A 21661-nucleotide genomic window follows, 5' to 3' on the forward strand; every position below is an offset into this window, starting at 1 on the left:
CAACCGCCACTTGCAGACGGTCACCAACTATTTTATTGTGAACCTGGCCGTGGCCGACCTGCTGCTGAGCGCCACGGTGCTGCCCTTTTCGGCCACCATGGAGGTCCTCGGCTTCTGGGCCTTCGGCCGGGCCTTCTGCGACGTGTGGGCCGCCGTGGACGTGCTGTGCTGCACGGCCTCCATCCTCAGCCTCTGCACCATCTCGGTGGACCGGTACGTGGGCGTGCGCCACTCGCTCAAGTACCCCGCGATCATGACCGAGCGCAAGGCGGCCGCCATCCTGGCACTGCTCTGGGCCGTCGCCCTCGTGGTGTCCGTGGGGCCGCTGCTGGGCTGGAAGGAGCCGGTGCCCCCGGACGAGCGCTTCTGCGGCATCACCGAGGAGGCGGGCTACGCCGTCTTCTCCTCGGTGTGCTCCTTCTACCTGCCCATGGCCGTCATCGTGGTCATGTACTGTCGTGTGTATGTGGTAGCGCGGAGCACCACGCGCAGCCTCGAGGCGGGCGTCAAGCGAGAGCGCGGCAAGGCCTCGGAGGTGGTGCTTCGCATCCACTGTCGCGGCGCCAGCACCAGCGCCGGCGGCGCCGACGGGGCGCACGGGACGACGCGCAGCGCCAAGGGCCACACCTTCCGCAGCTCTCTGTCCGTGCGTCTGCTCAAGTTCTCCCGCGAGAAGAAGGCGGCCAAGACGCTGGCCATCGTCGTGGGCGTCTTCGTGCTCTGCTGGTTCCCTTTCTTCTTCGTCCTGCCGCTCGGTGAGTGACCCCTCTCCCACCAGCCCCTTCCCTTCCGCCTTGAGCCTGTGGCTCTGCCTTCCCTGCACCCAGACTTAGATGACCCTCCAGGGAGGAGGGCGACTCTCCACCTGAGCGTGGAAGGTTAACTTAGTAACTCTCCTCTTCTCTTAGACAGGGGCACTGTGTGGGCGACACACTAGAGGCCCTTGGCGCCTGCAGAATTCATTTCCAGGCTTCTGACTTCTGTCCTCCCTCTGAATTGCCATTAGGAGCCTGAACCCCCTAAATATAAGAGGTCGGTGGCATCAGTGCGGGCACATGCCCATAGTATGTGGTCAGCTGTGTACGTGTTCCTCTACATACCCGCCCTCCCAGCACACACCCAGATGTAAATGCCAGGCCCGGGGAGGTGGGTGCACAGTGGGTGGGCCTACCTTCATTCATGGGCAGCACCCATGTACATCAGCAGGTACTGGAAGCCACCTGCTTTTCCCCACACTCATTCAGTGTCAGATGACTCGGAGACTCTCTTCCCCACTCCCGGGTGTCTGCGAATGCCCTGGGCTCCTGTGTGCCGTGAGAAGGGAAGGGATGGGGCAGCTTCTCAAATGGGAAGTTAATATCTTTCATCGTTGTTTCTGGCATTGGCTGAGCCCTTCTTCTGAGAACTTGCCTATCTCTTTCGGCAGCCCCTCTGCAGTCCTGGGAGATAGGCGGCTGTTCTCAGGGGCTTAGTTCCACCCCTGAAGGCCCCTCCTAGAAGCCTTGGGCTGGGTCAGCACAGGGAGGAGAAGGGGAGCGGCATCTCTGGGGACGCGTTTGCCCTGAGTCATTTCGCCCATGGCTGCAACCTCAGCTTGGGGCCTCCCCTGCCTTTCCCAGGGCTCGCTCCGTCCACACTCCGCAGCTCAGTCAGGAAGGGGACAAGGCCTTCCCTCCTGCTCCCCTGCAGGCCCTCTCCACACAGCAGCCGGAGAGAACTTTATACATTATAGATTAGAGTGTCACCCTCCACTAAAAGCCCTCAATGCTTTCCACACTGCCCTGGGAACAAAATCCAAACTCTCCACCGTGGCCTGTGAGAGGGTGACCTTGGCATTTATTATTGCCCAAAACCAAAATGAGACATTATGAATATTTATGCTGGGATCACAGGCACAGACTGGGACCGCAGGGGCAAACCCGGACACGGGGTCCCCCTTCTGGAAGGAGGGGCCTGAGTGACAGCCTCATGGCCCTGCTGCCCTGCCCCTTACTCACTGCGTGCTCTGGCTCCCCTGGCCCTCTTCCGGGTCCTTGCCCACACAGAACTCATGCCCTTGCATTTACTCTTCCCTCTGTCTAGCCTGCCCACACACCACACCCCCCTCCTTCCCCACTAACCTTAGGTCTCCGTTTAAATGTCCCCTCTTCAGAGAGGCCTTCCCAGTCACCTCAGTCTCAATGTGTCCTCTGTATTTTCTCCCCGGGGGACTGAGTTTCTGTTCCTTTACGTCTGTGTGTTGCCTGGTTCGTGCCTGACTTTCCCACACTGGCACAGAAGCTCTTCAAGGGCAAGGCTCTGTGGGCACCAAGTCCACAGTGCCTGGCACAGTGCCTGGCATAAAGGGAACAATGGCGGCAGAAAGCCCTGCGCCCTCTGGCTCCAGCCAGCCTGGGTTCAAGTCCCAGCTCTGCCCCCGACTAGCTGTGTAACTTCGGGCAAATCCCCGAAGTTGTGCCTCTCTCTGTGCCTCTGTTTCCTCATCTATAAAATCGGGATGGTGGTGATGGGAGCATTCAGTGAGTTCTTATGTGTGAGTACAAACCTCACATGTCATGAGTGCCGTGTGAGCTATTGCTATTGTAGTAGCTGCTCACTGAATAAATCAGCTGCTACTGAATAAATCACTGACTTGAGAATCAACCAGAAGCTGCCGTGGGGGTAGAGGAAGGCATGGACACTGAGCAACATACTTGGGGGGTTGAGTAGGCAGCCAGGAGAAAGCCCCCTTTGGGAACTTGCCCAAGATTTAGAACATTCCGCCCCCCCCAACCAAACTCCCCACCCAGGCTCCTTTCTCTTGCCACACAATCCCTGCCGTGTCCCTGCCCAGCTGTACCCCGTCCTGGGTGCCCTCATTCCCCTCTGTCCTTCGCTTCCCACCGGCCCTCTGTAGGGAATGATCAAGCCGTGTACAGAATCATGTTCTTTTAAATTTTTGAGTTACAGAATGATGAACAGATAAGGAGAGAATAATATACCAAGTACCCCTGTGCCCATCATCACCCATACTGAACACACATTAACATTTTGCCGTATTTGCCTCAGATCCTTTTCTGTCTCTTTTCAAAGAAATAGAGCACGGCCACAAGTAAGTTCCGTCGTGCTGTCCCTTCTTCTTTTCCTCCCTCCCTCCCTCCGACTCTGGAGTCTGTCACCCCCATTCATATGTTTATGTTCTGTTATGTCTGTTATGCGCAGGCATCTCTAGCTATAATAATATATAGTGTGTCTTTAGGATGTATATAAATGGAGTCACGCCATGCACATCATTCCTCAGTTTGCCTTTTTCATGCAATGTTATATCAGGTGAAATTTATCCATGCAGGTTCATTTTAGCAACAGTATGGTATTCCATTCGAGCGTTTTCCGTGGGGTGTTGATGCAGGCTTCTGCAGGGCATTAGATTTTTCATATTCTTCACTGTTAACAGTCAACAAAGGGCTACTTTTTTTTTTTTTTTTTGAGGTTTGGAGCACGTGTGCTTTTTTCCCAGGAAGTCATCCCTAAATTTCCATGGCCTTTGGCTCTTTTTCAATCCCTCCATCTCTGCTGCTCCTCACACTTGGAGCGGGGCCCCCAGCGTGTCCTTGTCTCCTCCCTCTTGCCAGTCTGTGTTGTGCCCAGGCTCCTGAGCCCCAGAGCAGAGCCCAGGGCCCTGGTGGAGCCAAACTGAGTGGAATCTGGCAATAGCAAGCAAGCAGGACAGAGGCCAAGCAGGGAAACAGAATATTCTGATCCGCTGTGGTGTGGCTTGAAGGGCGGGGCGGGACCGCAGAGAGAAGGGGAAAGCAGAGCCTGTGGTGGGCACAGGAGTGGCCTGAGGGACGTGCAGAAGGGAGAAGGGGCCAGGAGGTCCTGACAAACCCCCCAAACCCCAGCACTGGGCCCAGGCCTGGGAGGAGGGGGGTTCCTTTGAAGGAACAGGGAAAATTCCAAGCAGCAACTTTTGGGGGGAATGTGGGATCCAAGGGGGTGGCATATCTTGGAATGGAAGCACCAATCTATAGTCAGGGTGAGGGATGCTGGGAACTTAGATAAAGGGGACCAAGAATGGGGGTGGTAGCCAAAGCATGAGCAGGGGGTACAGTCTCCCAGAAAGAGGATGGAGGGACGAAGAGAAGGGAGGGGCTGGGGACAGAGCTTCGGAGAGCACCCACTTGGAAGGAACCAGAAAGAGGCAGAGAAGGGGGCACCAGGAGGAGTAGCTCCTCCCCCCTCCCAGGCCCTGGTCTCCACGCTGGGTGTGATGAGCTCCGCAGCTGGAGGGATTGAGAAAGAGCAGTGGGTGCCAGCTCGAGCTTACGCCATGGAAATGAAGGCACCTAGTAGGGCCACAGCCCAGGGGTGCTCAGACAGAACCAGGGTGCCCCTCTCCCACTCCTCTACACACAGGGCAGCGTGGAAGCAGGAGCCACAGCGGTGACATAGCCGGTGAGCAGTCCCAACAGCCCAGAGGGCATTGAGAGTCTTAGGAAGGGGTGTCAGGGTCCCAGGAGGTCATTGCTACTGGGGCCATGGGACTGCCACCTATAAACCTGAAATGCCGTGGGTCAGGCCGGAGTGACAGCTGTGAGAGACACAAACCAGGTGTCCTGAACCGTGGAACCCCTGGGGGCCCAAGTCACTGGCCAGAAAAGACTGAGTGAAACACAGACACCAGGCCCCTAAAATCCTGAGGGGCCAAGAGAGGGATCTCCCACACCTCCACTGTCCCCTTTCCGCACAAGAAGCAGCAGCAGGGCACGGGACAGCCCGTCAGAGGGTCAGCTCAGAGAACCTGATGTTCCTTCTGTCTATCACGTGTCTGACTCCAGGATGCCAGTCACAGCCACAAGGCCAGGAAGAGCGGCTTTGACTTCTTCCGGGGCACCCGGGAGCTGTATATGGACACAAGAAGTGTCGCTCGCCCTCATGAGAGGGTGCCCACCTGCCTGGCCTCCCCTGCCGATGCCCAGCCAAGCCATCCTGTCCACCGGAGTGCCCATGCACCCTGTTTGCCTAGGAGGGTCCCGATTATTTATGCCTGTGGACAAGCATGATGACGAGTAATGCTCCCCTTACACTCTCAAAGCTGTTCCAGGCTGAACGACAGACTATATGGTCACCAGTTCTTGGGGTCTTTGGAAGATGGGCTCCCCATGACAGATATGTACCGCCCCTCCCCTCACCCCAGCAAGCTGGTGCGGAACTTAGAAAATCACAAAACATTGTGTAAAGGCCCCTCCTGACATTTGGAGGAACCCAAACTTACAGAATACATTTGGAGATTGGAGGGGCAGCAAGTTTGCAGGCGCTGCCTGAAGCCTTCCACGGAGGCCGCCCAGAGATGGGGGTGTGGTGCAGGGGGGCGGGCCGGAAGTGCACCTGATTAAAGCCTCTGCCCCAGGGCATTTAGTGCAGGAGTCCCTTCACCCTGAAGAGATTAGGGCCAGTGTTTGGAGGTAGAAATCCCCTCCGTGGGCAAGAGAAGAGCAGAGGAACTGGGAGAACCTTGTCCTGGCAAGCCCGCATCTGCAGAAGAGCTCCCTTCCTCTCCCAGGAGCCTCCAGAAGCCACATCTTCCCTCGATGTGTCTGGGTTTGGTCAGCCTGGCAGGTGCCCCCCCAGCCATCCCCAGGGGTGGACCTGTCCCCTGGGACCTACACACACACACACACACACACACACACACACACACTCACTCACTCACTCATGACAGCCCCACCCTATCATTCTTAGCAACCACAGGCAGACCCCGGCCTGCACTCGGGAGCTCCCTTTTGTTGGGCAGGTCACCAAGCCTCATTGGCCTCTGAATTGGCCTCAGAATGTGCTCAGTCATGCAAAGCAGCCTCAGAGGCTCAGAGCGCACAGTCTCCTTTCAATACACATCAGGGTGCACAAGCTGTCTGGACACTCAGATATCAGAAGTCCCAGGGCAGTCCAGGCTCTGTCCCAGAACCCCACCTCCAGCCTTCTGGGAGCAATACCTGGGCCTCCTTCCCATACTGTAAGTCTCAGCCTATCACTGTCACCCCCGATCACCCCTACATTTAGTTAGGTACTCCTTCCTGCTCCCCTAACACTCTGCACATGCTTTGATCACAGTGTATTGTAATTGCCAGTATTCTTAGACATATCACAAAGCATGAGGGCAGAGGAAACTATATGTATGTAGCTAGAGAAGCGTGGAAGTATTTGTGGGGTGCCCTGTGGCTTGGGAGGTAAGGAATGAAGAGTGTAAGAAGAGGGGTCACAGAATGAGACAGGAAGCCATCAACAGGAGAAAAGGAAAATAAATTGTGGTGTTTTCATTGGTTGAACTACTACACAGCTAGGAAAAATAAATGTGTTGCCTACAGCAAGGTGGATGAATTTCACGGACACTGTGTTGGGCAAAATAAGCCAGATCTGAAATTAAAAGCATACATACTATATGATTCTGTGTATATGAAGTTCAAAAACAGGCAAAACTAATTGATGATTAAAATTGGATAGTGGGTATGTGTAGTAGGTGGTATTGACTGGAAGAGAGAGCAGAGAAACCTACTGAAGGACTGAGAATGTTCTAGATTTTTTTAATGTTCATTTATTTTTGAGAGAGAGAGAGCTTGCACGTGAACGGGGTGGGAGGCGGGCAGAGAGAGAGAAAGACACAGAATCTGAAGCAAGCTCGAGGCTCTGAGCTGTCAGCACAGAGCCCGACACAGGGCTCAAACTCAGAAACCACAAGATCATGACCTGAACTGAAGTCAGACGCTTAACTGACTGAGCCACTCAGGCGCCCCTGAGAATGTTCTAGCTCTTGGTCCGGGCCGTAATTACATTGGTGTGTGCACCTCAGAGAGTCATCAAGCTATATTTTTTAAATGCATGTGCTTTCTAACTTGACTATCATCATCTTACACCTTAATTAGAAAGAGAGAAGACAGGAGGAGGCAGAAGAGAGGCTTAAGCCATGCTGAGGAATTGGTGTCCAGACCAATTCCAGAAAGCACCCATTGGCAGCCAGCTACGGTGGGCAGATTCTGCGTGTGCACCTGAGAGTGTTGGCCAAGTGCAGAAAGACTCCTCTCCCCAGGTTCCCTGAGGCCGTGCAGAGGCCTACGGTCACAGGGAGTGTGTCAGGAGGGATGCTTTGTGGCAGGTCCTTAGTAGTGACATCACAGCTCCCTTCCCCAAAAGCCTGAAGAAAGGGCTGACAAGACTTCCCCTCTCTGTGCCTTTGTGGAACCTGGCTCTTAGTAGGTGCTCAGTAAATGGGTGCAGAGGGAGGAAGTGGTAGAGCCCACGTCCTACCTCTCTTCACATCCTTCCATGCCAAGAGTCTGAGTGACAAAGCACAGCACCGTTTTTTGTTTGTTTTATTTTATTAGGATAAGAACACTTAACAGGAGATCTACCCTCTTAACACATTTTGAGATGCACGATGCCGCGGCGTTAACTGCAGACACGGTGTTGCGCAGTAGATCTCTGGAATTGACTCATGGAAAGTGAAACTTCACACCTGTTGATTGGCAACTCCCTCCCCCGCCTCCCCCGAGCCCCAGCTCCCACCATTCCACTCCTTGATTCCCATGATGCAGCGTCAGCACTTCAACGCAAGGCCAGTCTTGCTTCATCCCAAACCCCACCCACTGTCCCACCACTGACGTTTCCCTTGAGGAGCACCCAGACATCATATCAGATTATCCGTAAATTCTTCAGTATACGTTTCTAAAACACAAGAACTTTTTGAAAAATAACCACAACCCATTATAATGCATAAAAATAATTGTTTAATATCAAACGCCATCTACTTAGTGTTCAGAGGTAGCCGGTTGCCTCATAAATGTGTAGTTTGTTTGAACCAAGATCCCAATGAGGTACATATGTTGCATGTGGTTGACTGGCCTGCTAGGTCTCTTTAACTGGTAAGATTCCCCTTTCCCCACTTTTTCCTTGCAATTTATTTGACAAAGAAACCAGATCATTTGTCCCAAAGAGTTGCCCACGGTCTGGAGTTTGCATCCCCATGGTGCCATTTAATGTGTCCCTCTGTCCCTGCAGCTCCTGTAAACTGGCTTGATCAGATTGAGGCTCAGTGCTTTGGCCACGAATTCTTCTATTTGGCGCCGCTAAGATTGGTCAGAGGCTCAGATGCCTGATAAGATGGTTCAGGCTCAGCTTGTACTTTTATTCCCCCAGAACCTGGAAGCCACCATTTCTCTAAAGAGCCTTAGTTTCTTTTAGTAGCAAATGATCATTTAAAGACCACAGTCTGAGCTCTCAGCTGTTCAGTGTTACTGAGTTAGTCCCTGATTCAGCAGACAGAGCTAAAAAGTACTAAGAATGAATGAATGAATGAATGAATGAATGAGAGAGAGGGGGAGAGAGAGAGGAAGAGACAGGGAGGAAGTGAAAGGGAGGGAGGGAGGGAGGAAGGAACGAACCAACACCACTGACAGGGGCACCCAGTAGCCGCTCCTCTGCCTACGTCCCCGCCACTACTGAAGGGTGTCAAGAGCAGACACGTAGTTCTCTGCCAGCCCCACAGAGTTCATGGATCCTGAGGCAAGCATGGGGGGCATAGGACTTCTGATCTATTCCTGGTCCGTCTCAAGCCAGAGGACCTACTATTTTCCTCTCACCCTGGACAACTGGCAAGGCAAGTTATTCAAGAGAATTGGCTTGGCACAGCTGGCCGCACAGTGCCCTCAAATCACCCCTCCATCTGCGAACTGGCCCCTATCCAGGTCTCCTCTTCCGGGCATCCTTTCATGATTATGCCCACTTCAAAATGGCCTTGTCTCATACCACTCTCCCCTTCCTCTTCTCTGTTACAGTGATCCTAACTTCTGTGTTGTCCTCCAATGCCTCAGATTCCCTGCTGCCTCAGGGCCTTTGCACACTCCCTTTCCACTGTCTGGAATTCTTTCCTCAGGTAGATGCTCACTGCCTCACAGGGTCTTCAGGTCTCAGCTCAAGTGTGCTTTATTAGAGAGGCTTGTCTGACTGACCCTTGAGAATATAGCAAAGAGGTCTTCTGGTGGCAGAAAGCCCAGCCTCTCTTGACAAAGGAGTTATTGAGAGCCACTGAGTGAGCAGTTGAGAGAAGTGGCAGAGAGAAAGGGAGTCTAGGGCTGGGAATTCCTTCTTTCCTAGCCCTGCTGGAGAGAAGACACCTGAATATCTAAATGGATGTGGTATTTTTTTAATGTTTATGTATTTCAGAGAGAGAGAGAGATAGAAAGAGAGCCGGGGAGGGGCAGAAAGAGAGGGAGACAGAGAATCCCAAGCAGGCTCTGCACCATCAGTGCAGAGTCCGATGCAGGGCTCGAACTCAGGAACCCACAAGATCATGACCTGAGCCAAAATCAAGAGTCTGAGGCTTAACTGACTGAGCCACCCAGGCGCCCCTGAATGTGGTATTTTTAACCCCACTCTATCTCTCTGGCCAGAGAGAATGGCTCTGCCTATGGATAGAAACATTGCTAGTGACAGAGGGGCTGGGAAAGGGGGCAGGCTGGGGTGCAGCCCGATATTTCATGGTCGGCTACAAGTTACGAGCAAGGCTGGCTGTGAATTCTGACATTCCGCCAAGAACAAGTTCCCTTCGGGCAATGCCAGAAGAGTGCTGTTAATCACGCAGTCCGCCCCTGGCTTCAGAGCTGTCACTCCTCAGCCTGGCTTGGCCAGATTGGTCAGCTGCAGCCTAACCGCATCTCAGTAGCACCTCCTAGACCTGGACGTCGCTGGTTCTTAGGCGAGGGGACTGGCCTGTGGTCATCAAGGCTGCAAACACAAACCTCACAGCCGGTCTCAGTTTCCCCAACCACGTGTGGGCCAGGCCGGCCCAGCCAACATGCCACAGAATAAACTTACCTGCCGACACAGGAGAGGCCCTGCCTTTTATGACTGGTGGGTGTCCAGCCACGCCTCCCCCGCCAGAAGTTAGGTTAGGCTCCCGACAGACGCACCCCAATATAGGGACTGGGAGAAGGGCAGGTGGGCGCAAGCCTGATGGAGACTCACCCGAGAGCAAGATCAAGGACAAGTGAGAAGCAAGCAGGAGTTGTTTGTGGTTTGCGGTCATCTCCCACCTGCGTTCTTACGCCTCTCCTCGCAGGCACATAAATACACCCCCTCCATCCCTGCTCTGGGTCGGGCCCTTGTGTTCCCGGCTAGGGTAAAAACAGCCATCAATCTCATCCCTGCCTTCAAGAAACTGGGAGTCTTGGGGCACCTGGGTGGCTTAGTCGGTTAAGCGTCCGACTTTCGCTTAGGTCATGATCTCGCGGTTCGCGGGTTCGAGCCCCGCGTCGGGCTCTGTGCTGACTGCCAGCTCAGAGCCTGGAGCCTGTTTCAGTCTGTGACTCCCTCTCTCTCTGACCCTCCCCTGCTCACGCTGTCTGTCTCTGTCTCCTAGAAATAAATAAAAAATAAAAAAAAAAAAAAGAAACTGGGAGTCTAGGAGGGTAGACAGAGCAGTAACGAATTTTATTAAAACGTAGACTTGCATAAGAGCGAACGCGCGTCACCCAGGCTAGGTGGGGAGAACATCTGACCTGAGGCTAGAGGACTGGATGGGAGCAAACAGTTGGGGCCAAGCAGAAAGGCAGGAGTCCAGCCCCTGTGGGAAGACCTGCCTGCAGCTTCAGCCTGCAGCTTGGGGCCAGATTTGGAGGGAAGCAAGCCACAGACGGCACTGTGCCCTGAAAAGCCTTGAAGGCAACACAAGAAAGCCTGGGCTTAGTCCTCAGAGCCCTTGGAAGCCACTCACGGTTTTAGAAGGATATGGAGAGAACCCCGTTTTAGAAAAGGCTGCCAGCAGCTGTGTGCACAGTGGAGAGGCCAGAGGACCCCAGGGGCGGTCACAGCCATGCAAACAAAATGAGATGCCAGACGGAGCAGAGGCTTCAGGAACGAGGTGAAGGGAGGGACCCCCACTAGAGAGAAACTCGAATGCCCTGGGCATGCTGACCAGCTGGACGTGTCGGGTAGAGAAGAGGGACTCATTCAGCACACTCAGCAAGTGTTGAGCGCCTACTGTGTGTTCCGTGTGCTCGGGAGACTTCTGGGGCCGCAGGAGTGCCGTGCCAAGCAAAACGGGCACAAGTCCTGCCCTGCGGACTTTGCTGCAGAGACGGACGATGGACAAAATGAAAAATAAATAGTATGGGAGAAGGCAGGAAGTGCCCGTTGAGGGGATGGGGGTGGCGCGCGCAAGGACAATGCAGTTGTACGCGGGAAGTCAGAGAGATGTCTCCACCAAAGTGAGGGCATGAGCCATGTGGCTATTTGGGGAGAGAAGATTGTGAGGAAAAGCCAGTGTAAGGGCCCAAGGTAGGAGTGTGTCTGGCATGTCCAAGGGACAACATGGAGGGCAATGTGGCTGGAACAGAGTTGGGGGGGNCACATGTTGAGCTGTGTAGGTCATGGGCTCTTACTGTGAGAGGGAAGGGCAGCTTTTAGAGAATTTGGAGCTCAAGGGGTGACATGATCCATTTATATTTTTAGAGTCACTCTAGGGGTGCCTGGGTGGCTCCGTCATTTAAGCGTCTGACTCTTGGGTTCGGCTCAGGTCATGATCTTGTTGTTCGTGAGTTCAAGCCCTGCATCAGGTTGTGTGCTAAGAGCACGGAGCCTGCTCGGGATTTTCTGTCTCCCTCTCTCTCTGCCCCTTCCCCTCACACATGTGTGCTCTCTCTTGCTCTCTCTCGAAATAAATATTAAAAACAAAAAACATCACTCTAGCTGCTGGGTTGGGAATAGATCGCAGGGCAGAAGGGTGCAAGCAAGAGATGGTGGGGAAGCCGCTGAGTTTCTCAGGACGGGAGATGATGGTGTCTTGTACAGGATGGGAGGGCACATGCCGAGTTCTGACCTCATGCCCTTCCTCTCTGCCCTCAGTCACTCCATTCTGTAACCACCGGCCTCGTCATCATTCTGCAAACATACCAGGGCCACCTCAGGGCCTTTACACTTACTGTTCTCTCTCCTGCAGTGCTTTTTTCCTCAGATGTCCACATGCCTCGTTCATCTCTTTGCTCAAATGTCACATTCTCAGCAGGCCTTTCCTGGCCACCTTATCCAAAATTTATGCCACCATCGCCAGCCACACACAGTCACATGAACACACACCTCCTAGCTTCCTTTCTTGTGGTACTTTTTCTCCTTAGCATATTTTATTACCTGATATGTTTGCATTTTCTTTGTTTACCCTATATATTGCCAGCCTTGCCAGGTGAAATGTAAGCTTCATGAGGTCAGGGTAAGTGTGAAATGCCAGTAGACACCCAAGGAGAGATGTCTGGGAGGCAGGTGGATCTGAGTGTGGAATTTGGGAGAGCAGTCTGAGCTGGAAGTAGAACCGTGGGCATTGTCAACCTAAAGTCAGTGTTTAAATCCCTCAGCTGGTGGGGGGGGAGAGGGAGCTGGGTGGCTCAGTCAGTTAAGCGTCCGGCTTCAGCTTAGGTCATGATCTCACAGTTTGTGAGTTTGAGCCCCACGTCAGGCTCTGTGCTGACAGCTCGGAGCCTGGAGCCTGCTTCAGATTCTCCGTCTCTCTCTCTCTCTCTCTGCCCCTCCCCTGCTTGCACTCTATCTCAAAGTAAACAAACGAATATTAAATAAATAAATATAGAAATAAATAAAACCATAAGCCGGGATGAAATTGCCAGGAGAATGCAAAGGGAAGAGATTACAAAGACTCTTCTGAAAAGGACACTCCCTACATTTTGCAGGGGAGACACGCGGAAGAAGCAGCAAAGGACATTGACACCGAGTAGAAAATCCAAGAGTGTGGCGCCCTGGGAGCCACGGCTGTGATGAGAGGAGTCAGGGACGGATGAGAGCAGTGTCCGCAGGTCGGGGGCTGTGCGGCAAAGCAGTGAAGAGCAGGTGGGGGAAGACGAGTCGGCAGGTGTGGACAGAAAGAATGGCATCTGAGCCTGAGAACCCGCAGAGCGGGTGCCGCCGTGACAGGCATGCTTGCAGGGGACTGAGGGATGGAGAGCACCGTGACACTAGTAGGGATGCTGACCTCGAGCAGGAGGAGAGAGCCCTTTCTTACCAAGGAGGAGGAGAGGTGAGGAAGGCTAGAGCAAGCGCCCAGCTTCTTTAGCTTCTGTTTCCTCTGTGAAAGGAGGAGGCGAAGTGGGAAAGTAAAGGCTCAAGGAGCCCGCGCGGGACTTGGGGAGAGTGGGCTGAGGTTGCGCGGCAAGGTCACTGGGGGCCGCGGACAGAGCTGAGGGCAGGGACTCTCACGTATTCAGGGAGTGGGTGACTCGCTCCAGAGTCAGGGACTGGCTGGATAAGTACAAGCCATACGCAGAAGGACGCGGACACGGGACGACTGACAAGGGACGTGTGAGGTGTGAGTGAATAGCAGTGTTGGCTCAGCAGGGAGGATAGGAGAAACCCAAGGGGCTGGCAGAAGGTCAAAGTGCAGAAAAGAAAGAGAGGACGAGAAGCTGCCATGAGCAGCGGAAAATGGGTTTGAAGTGAAGAAATGAAATGCTCAGGCTTACGTTTTAAAAGGACCTTTCCAGGGGTGTCTGGGTGGCTCAGTCAGTTAAGCATCGACTTCAGCTCAGGTCATGATTTCACAGTTCATGAGTTCAAGCCCCATGTCAGGCTCTGTGCTGACAGCTCGGAACCTGGAGCCTGCTTCAGATTCTCTGTCTCCCTCTGCCTCTCCCTTGCTAGTGCTCTGTTTCCCTGTCTCTCAAAAATAAATAAACACTAAAAGAAAAAAAATTTTAAGGACCTCCGCAGCTGCTGTGTGGAGGACAAGGCACAGGGCTACTGGGGCAGGAGCCAGGGGCCCACTTAGAGGGGCACTTTAAGGGGCTCCTGGGTAGTTCAGTCCATTGAGCCTCTGACTCTTGGTTTCAGCTCAGGTCATGATCTCACAGTTCGTGAGTTCGAGCCCCGCATCGGGCTCTGTGCTGACAGCTCAGAGCCTGGAGCCTGCTTTGGATCTGTGTCTCCCTCTCTCTCTTCCCCTCCCCTGTTGTGCACTCTCCCTCTCTCTCTCTCAAAAATAAACATTTAAAAAATAAATAAAAATAAGATAGAAGGAAATCCACAGTAGCCTGCAGAATACTTGGCCCTTAGAAGTGAGAAGATGTGCTATGGGGAGAGTACCCCTAACTTCCAGGTTGGGAGGGTCAGTGCCCGGAGGGCCTCCAGGTGGAGGTACCGCTAGAGCTGGCACTAACAGGTGGAGGAAAGAGGAAGGGCCATCCAGGATGAACAGAGGCCAGGGGGCAGCAAGAAGTGGGCATGGCCATTGAGCTGCTGCACCGGAAGACAGAAGTAAGGCTGAGAAGCAGGAGCCAGAGGAGAAGGGAGAGCCAGGGTGTGATGCTGGGCCGGCGCCCAGGACAGAGAGGTGAGAGCAGAGGGAGAGTGTCCCATGAGGGCCTCTGTTTCCAGTGACAGCTGCCAAGTTGAGTTAGCACAACTGGGCTTTCTGAAGGCTGTGGACAGCGTGGGGAGTGGGAGAGGGAGCCAGCTCGGGGACAGGGAAGGGGGCTGCCAGGCACTGAGAGGCAGTGGCCTGGGCTCAGAGCCCCCTGTGCTCCCTGAGGCTGTCCTGTAGCTGGGCTGTGGGGCTGGCAGAGGCGTGCGCCAGGCCGCTGGAGAGGGATGAGAAGGCAAGACGGGAGAGGTTGGCCTGAGTAGCCACAGGTCCCCACGTCCCAGTGGCTAGGGAGCAGAAAGCTGAGGGTGGCCCCAAAGGGGCTTGTCCACCGATGTCCCCACAGCAGGCCAGCATTGCAGGGACAGTGCCCATGAGCCAAAGGCCCATCTCAGGGATCTCGGGGTGATACCCCATTTCATCTGCACACGCAGAGGGCAGGGAAGTGCCCACGGCCCCCTCCGCCCCCAGAGATCTTTGCTAGAAGTTGGGGCTGGGGGGACAGGGCAGGCAGGACAGCAGGGAGAGTGAGGCAGGGTGCAGGGAGGGAGTGGAGGGCAGACACTCTGGGCAGAGCTGTGTGTGAGGCTCAGAGCTGCCACTTGTGAGGGGAACAGAGGTGCTATTGTGGAAGCTGGAGCCCAGGCACAGACGTCTTATTTTCCGGGCCAGATGTCTGCACACAATGGGCAGAGAGCTCATGAAACGATTGCCAGATGCTGCTAGTGACCCGCACATCCCACCCCCTGGACCTTGAGGGCACGTGGGCTGACTTCCACCCCAGACCTGCCGGCATCTTTGCCCGGGGGTTTTCTCCACTCACCAAAATCCTCATCATCCACCCACCCAGCAGAGGCAGAAAGTGTGGGAAATTAACACCCTTGGGAGTAGCCCAGCCCGTGACTGATGGGAATGGGTGTATAGATACCCCACCTCCCTCACCCCACTGGTAGGATGGATCCGAGGTCCCTGAACATCATGGTCTCCCAGAGTTCCCAGTGGGATTTGGGAACCCNTGAATCCTTGTCTCAGGATTGGCTTCTGGGAGAGCCCTTAGTAAGTCAGAAGAGTCAGCAGGACACAGTAGGAAAATCTTGGGGCAGAAAGGCTGAGTTTGGTTCCTGGTTCTTTGTGTGAAAGGAACTCTCAGCCTGTAGCAAGCTTCTGCACAGGTTGCTTGAGCATAAATTAGAATAGTGTTTATAACACAGCCCGGGGCATAATACAATACACCATGTCACCCACCAATCTGAGTAAACAGCACTCTGATAACCATGCCGTTTGGCCGGCTTCAGGCTCGCAGCTAAAAGCATAGTCCACTGATTTGTCATCCTGGGCTAAATATAAAAGAATTGTGGCCTGAGTCAGAGCTATTTTCAGCACTGTGTCTTACTTTGCAGCCATGGAGGGATGCTATTCAGAGAGCCACCTTCCTGGAGCCTGAGGTCAACCCTGGTGGCCCCCACATTCCAAGGACAAGTGTCCAACTCCTCTCCCAGGGGAAACTATCTTCTTAACATAAGCTGACTGGATTGCCCAGCCTCTCCCAAACCCACCAGGTCGGCTTCTGTTTCTGGCTACTCTCCAGAGCTGGGAACTGCATCCCTTCCCGGGGCCGACTTGTCCTCTCTCAAAAGCCACGGGATAGGGAGAGGGGAAGACACACCAGTGTTTTTATTAAGAGCCTGCTAAGTCCTGCACTCTGGAATGTATTAATCTTCACAAATCCCTTCCTGAGAAGTATTCTTTTTACTTCTTTATTTATATTTTTTAATGTTTATTTTTGAGAGAGAGAGAGAGGAAGAGAGAATGAGTGGGGGAGGGGCAGAGACTGGGAGACAGAATCCAAAGCAGGCTCCCGACCCTGAGCTGTCAGCACAGAGCCCGATGTGGGGCTCAGACTCACAGACCGCAACATCATGACCTAGCCAAAGTCGGATACTTAACTGACTGAGCTACCCAGGCGCCCCAAGAAATATTCTTGTATTTAGCAGAAAACATGAGACTTGGATGGCCAAATAACTTGCTCAGGCCTATGCCTCGTGATGCTGTGTGACCCTCCTTTTGTGCCACCACCACCGTGTCTCTTGGCACTAGGAATTCTCTATATGTCGGGAAGTGGGTGATGTACAAGGGCTCCCAGGTCAAAGAGGGGAACATGGTGCCTCTGCTCCCTCCATGGGGGACCCTGCTTGTTTTTCTTTGGGGGCAAAGAGAAGAGAGAGCAGGTCCCCTGATCTGTCAGAGACCCCTGTCCCTGGCCTGCTCAGCCTCAGGGACACCGGCAGCTTTGGCCTGGGATAACACGTCCTGGCCACCTACCCCCTCCCCCTGTGGCTGCTGAGGATGTGAGCATGAGAGTACCTTTTGCTTTCTGAGTCATGCCCTTGCATTTTATCAGGTGCCTTTGGAAGACATGACTCTTTCTGGTCCTTGGTGGGTATGCCAGGGAGAAGTTTGTGAGGAGGGTCCTTTGGACACAGCTCAGATCCTAGTGCACCTACCCCCTCCTGCCTGGCACTCTGCTCCATCAGAGCCATCCCAGAAGGTTCACCTGACCACTTCCATTGGGACAGCCCCCTTGACCTGCCTCCCAGCAGCCACGGGCATTGTGTTTATTGAGCCTTAATTCTAGGCTCTGTCTCTTGCCTGCTTGAAAATATCCACGCTCCCAACTACCCACAAATACAGAAATCCCCAGGATTTAAAAAAATATATATGTTTATTATTTTTGAGAGAGACAGAGATAGAGCACAAGCAGGGGAGGGGCAGAGAAAGAGAGGGAGACACAGACTCTGAAGCAGGGTCCAGGCTCTGAGCTGTCCGCACAGAGCCTGATGCGGGGCTCGAACTCATGAATCGCAAGATCATGCCTTGAGCCGAAGTCGAATGCTTAACCAACTGAGCCACCCAGCACCCCTGAGATTCCCAGAATTTAAGGCTCTTCACCATCTGTCCCAAATGACATTTTCTCAGCGTATCCCATAGGACACTCCCAGGCCCCAATCTTGTAATCATCTTGCCCACCAGTCCCCTCCACTCCTAACACCTTCTGCCCCTCCTCGTCCTGCAAGACTCCTGTCCATCCCCCGAGAATCCTGGCAGACGCCACCCCATGTGCTGAGCATTACCATCACCCCATCTTCATCCCCTTGATATTTGAGGCACACAGCTACTAAGAGAACGTGACCATGTTTGATGTGAGCCCAGCACAGTACCTGATGTGGGGCATGCTTCGGGCAACATTTAATTCAAAGATTCTTACCCTTTTTGTGCTAGAGACTACGTGGGCATCCCGCAAGCTTATGCATATGCTAAAACACAAAGAGTTGCAAATAAAACCGATTTCATTGAAAATAAAATATTTGTGAATGACATCTGTGATTTAGTTAAGTAATGTCCTAGGTTAAAGCATTAAATAACGGGATCTAGTGGTGGGTTCTGAGGACTGTGGTTTCCAAATAGTGAGGAGCATACACAGTATTTCAAAGCATCTGCAGTGACTGAATGTGATAGAAAAATATCTGTGGGAACTGCTAATATTAGGTCGAATCATATGAAACCGCCAATCTAGCACCAGTTTTGAGCGCCAAGAACCGTGATTTCATATGGTTTGGTCTCATTCTACGCGAGTTTGATGCTCAATGTCAGGTAGAAGTGAGTACATGGAAAATGATGATTTTTCCTCATCCAAGTTCATGGACCCTTCGAGTTCTATCAGGGGCTCCTTAGGGAGATACATTGAGAGCCCCTAGTTGATGACTTTGCGCCTGAGGGCTGCCTGGGCCTTCCTCACCCCGAGGATCTAACAGGCATGGGTCTCTGCTCCCTCCACCCCCCTCCCCCCGCCCCCTGCAGGCTCCTTGTTCCCGCAGCTGAAGCCCTCGGAAGGCGTCTTCAAGGTGATCTTCTGGCTCGGCTACTTCAACAGCTGCGTGAACCCGCTCATCTACCCTTGCTCCAGCCGCGAGTTCAAGCGCGCCTTCCTCCGCCTGCTGCGCTGCCAGTGCCGGCGTCGCCGGCGTCGCCGTCCCCTCTGGCGCGTCTATGGCCACCACTGGCGGGCCTNGGAGCCCCGCCTGCCCTCACCCCCCCTTCCGCCCCCGGCTCCCCGGGCACGCCCGAGATGCAGGCTCCTGTCGCCTGTCGTCGAAAGTCGCCCTGCTCCTTCCGCGAGTGGAGGCTGCTCGGGCCGTTCCGGAGACCCACCACCCAGCTGCGTGCCAAGGTCTCCAGCCTGTCGCACAAGATCCGCGCCGGGAGCGCGCAGCGCGCAGAGGCCGCCAGCACCTTGCGTGCGGAGGTGGAGGCAGTGTCCCTAGGAGTCCCTCACGAAGTGGCCGAGGGCGCCGCCTGCCAGGCCTACGAACTGGCCGACTACAGCAACCTCCGGGAGACTGACATTCNTGCTGTCTGGCCTCCCTGAGGAACGGAGTCTGGGTAAGGCGCTTGAAAGTTGAAAAGTTATGGCTCCCTCCTGACCCAGGTGCCTGGAGCGCCTCCTCTAGAGGAAGGGGCTGCGGGCTCCATTTGCTCCCAATCCTTTTTCGAGAAACACAATCCATGTTCTGAACCCTGGGTAGACAGCCTCAAGTATGGCCAGCAGGCCTGCCCCCCTTCTTGGGGACGAAGGGACACAGAGGCCCTGCTTGGCTATCTCCAACGCCTCCCCTAGGGAAAGAGTCCATGGGGCCAAGGCTTCTCAGTGGACACAATTTCTCCTTACTGCCGACTGGAGGAACGCAGTGGACCTGCCAACACCACCCACAAACTTTGGTGGCACATTGGATGGCCATCCTACAAGCCTGTTATATTTACCCAAGGACCCACTCCCCCTGCAGAGGCTCCTTCATGCATCCCCCATCACCTGGCCCTGCCCCTCATCATGTCCAAGGGCCTTACTGTTTACACTCTGTACATAGTGCCTGTGCCCATCACTTCTTGCTGGGATCTGGAGCCATCAAATGGGGAGAGCTTTATTTGTCATTTTGAGACATATTTATTGGTAAGAGTACTTCTATTTTGTCCTAACTGTGCAAACTGTCCCTCTTTAGCTTGTAACCCATAAAGAATTACTTTTTTTTTTTTTTTCTAAAATCCTTCAAGGTCTAAAGTCCCACAAGAGGATAGATCAGGTCTCCATTCACCTTGATCTCTTCAACTGATGGCTGCTATCCTGTGGGACTTTTAGCATGACCAAAGGACTCAGGAGTTTGGTGGCTTTTAAAATTCACATGATTAGTCTTGGGAATCAAACAATCATAGGCATAAATTTTCGTTTGTCAGTCTCCCCAGATATATCTATGATGCTCTGAGGGCCTCAGTGAGGAAGGTGGCCATCAGGGTGAAACATTACGTGAAAAAATATACAAGCCCATGTAGACAAGTGTACATGGTGAGTGAGAGAACACCTGCCTACCTAGGAACCGTGCTTGTTAGTGTTGAATGAAATGTCCCAACACTTGTCACATTCTCAAGAGACTGCAGGTAATGTAGTCTCCGCTGGATAATATCAATTACGTACATACAACCCGAGTGGGGGTGGTGAATGTGGTCCCGTGGAAAGCTGGTTAGGTGATACCCCGGGGTGTCTGGAGTGGGGAATGTTCTAAAACTGGAAGAGCCAGTTGCTGGGGCCCATGTGGACCAATAGTTTGAGCCAGAAGTTTCCATCCTGTACTGAGGAAGTAATCTGTTTGAAAGGTCACCACAATTTTAGACCCCTCACCCCAATTTTATGAGGTAAAAGGACAGCCAATATTGGGGCTCAGGAGCAGACATTTCATACTGTGGGTCTACAGCAGGTTCTAGACCTTCAGGCCTGGCATCCCCTGAAGGCACAGGAAAGGCAGCTTAAGGTGGGTGCTGGGAACATGCTGCCGACCCCGAAGAGGGCCCACTTTACAGCACATTGGCCACCCTGAAGCTGGGGACACTGGGGGACAGCCCTTGCTATTTTCTCACAAAGGTGGGGGCCATGCCTCAGATCAGGGATCAACAAAGGGGCAGACCCCGTCACCAGAGACTTGAACATTGGGCTCCTGGGCAGGGGGTTCAACAGCAGGGGAGGGTCTCTGAGCAAGTGAACAATGTGGGCTCCCACATGCCAGGGCAGTTAAGCCCACAGGAGACTGACAAAAGGGACAAGGGAGCAGGTTGGGGAGGGAGCCTTCATAAGGGGAATTTTAGGGGGTCCCCCTGTCCTGTCATGGATAACCAGTAGGCATGCAGGCAGGTGAGGCCGGCAGCTTGCCCAGCACTTTCTCTAGGCACAATGATTAATCAGCAAAACATGGCTGACGTTCAAGCCTCAGCTCCCATCTCCTGGGCACAGAGGCCCTCTGCACGCAGCTGTTTCCTCCTACACCCCCATACCAAGCCTTCAGGAGATCGGGGAGAGCTGCAAAGCCCCCAGCAAGGCTGTGTTGCAGCAAGGGCAGCCAGGGACCCGGTTCTTCTCATCAGGAAAGCACAGAGTTGCAGACTGTGGTTGTCAGGACGTGCCAAAAGTCACGGAGTGGACACATCTGACTAGAGCTACCGTCTCTTCAGTACATATAGAAATGAGGCCGTTGTCTCCAGAGGCCTCTAGGAAAGGTCAAGGTGGCTGGGAGGGTGGGAAGTGGGAAGTACTGATTAGAATGGGAATATGAGCCCCTGTACACAGTCTTCAAGAAATGGGGCGGGACCTTGAGGGAGTTTGTGAGTGGGAAACGGACGGCCCTGTGAGATGGGACGGGGAGAGAACGGGCCTCCAAAGACACTGGCATTGCCTAAACCCTCTGCCCCCACCATCCTTAGACAGTCTCATTTCTGCCTCCCACTCCAGGCCCCAGGCCAGTCTGCCCGCCCTCCCCATTTGAGCTGGGCTCTTGCCACCCATCTTGACTTGCTTCCCACACTCTTTCAGGGACCTCTGTCCCCACCATTCCCCAGAGCTGCTTTTGCAAGTCACCTGGGACATCTCATTTCCCCAACCTCCTCCCTCTGTCTGCACAGTCCACGCCGGTGGCTGAAATGTTCTTCTCCCCGCCCAAGCCACGCCCTGGGATCTCTTTTGGTTCCCTGACCACACTCTCTCTCTGCCTCCTGCGCAGGCGCCTCTCTCTGCCATTATATGTTCCCCAAGGTTTCCTTCTTCCTCTTCTCAACTCTCCACATGATCTCATCCGTTCCAAATGATCTGTGACCACTTGTACATAAATGGCTCCCAAGAGTTTGTCTGTAGCTCCAGAGGAGGATTCACCCTCCCCCTGGGTGGATCCCAGACAC

General features: G+C 53.7%; 1 protein-coding gene across 1 annotated transcript; it reads left to right on the forward strand.

Moving 5' to 3' along the window:
• Position 1: 1 nt before the first annotated feature.
• Positions 2-18815, forward strand: ADRA1D (adrenoceptor alpha 1D; the record flags this gene model as incomplete). Its single annotated transcript, XM_077767040.1, is given in 3 exon segments — positions 2-755; positions 18248-18454; positions 18457-18815. Coding segments are annotated over 3 exon segments (1320 nt in total), but the record flags the coding sequence as incomplete, so codon positions are not given.
• Positions 18816-21661: the final 2846 nt, after the last annotated feature.

This window comes from Crocuta crocuta, unplaced genomic scaffold (assembly GCF_008692635.1).
Source record: "Crocuta crocuta isolate KB4526 unplaced genomic scaffold, BGI_CrCroc_1.0 scaffold15, whole genome shotgun sequence".
NCBI classification, from domain to species: Eukaryota; Metazoa; Chordata; class Mammalia; order Carnivora; family Hyaenidae; genus Crocuta; species Crocuta crocuta.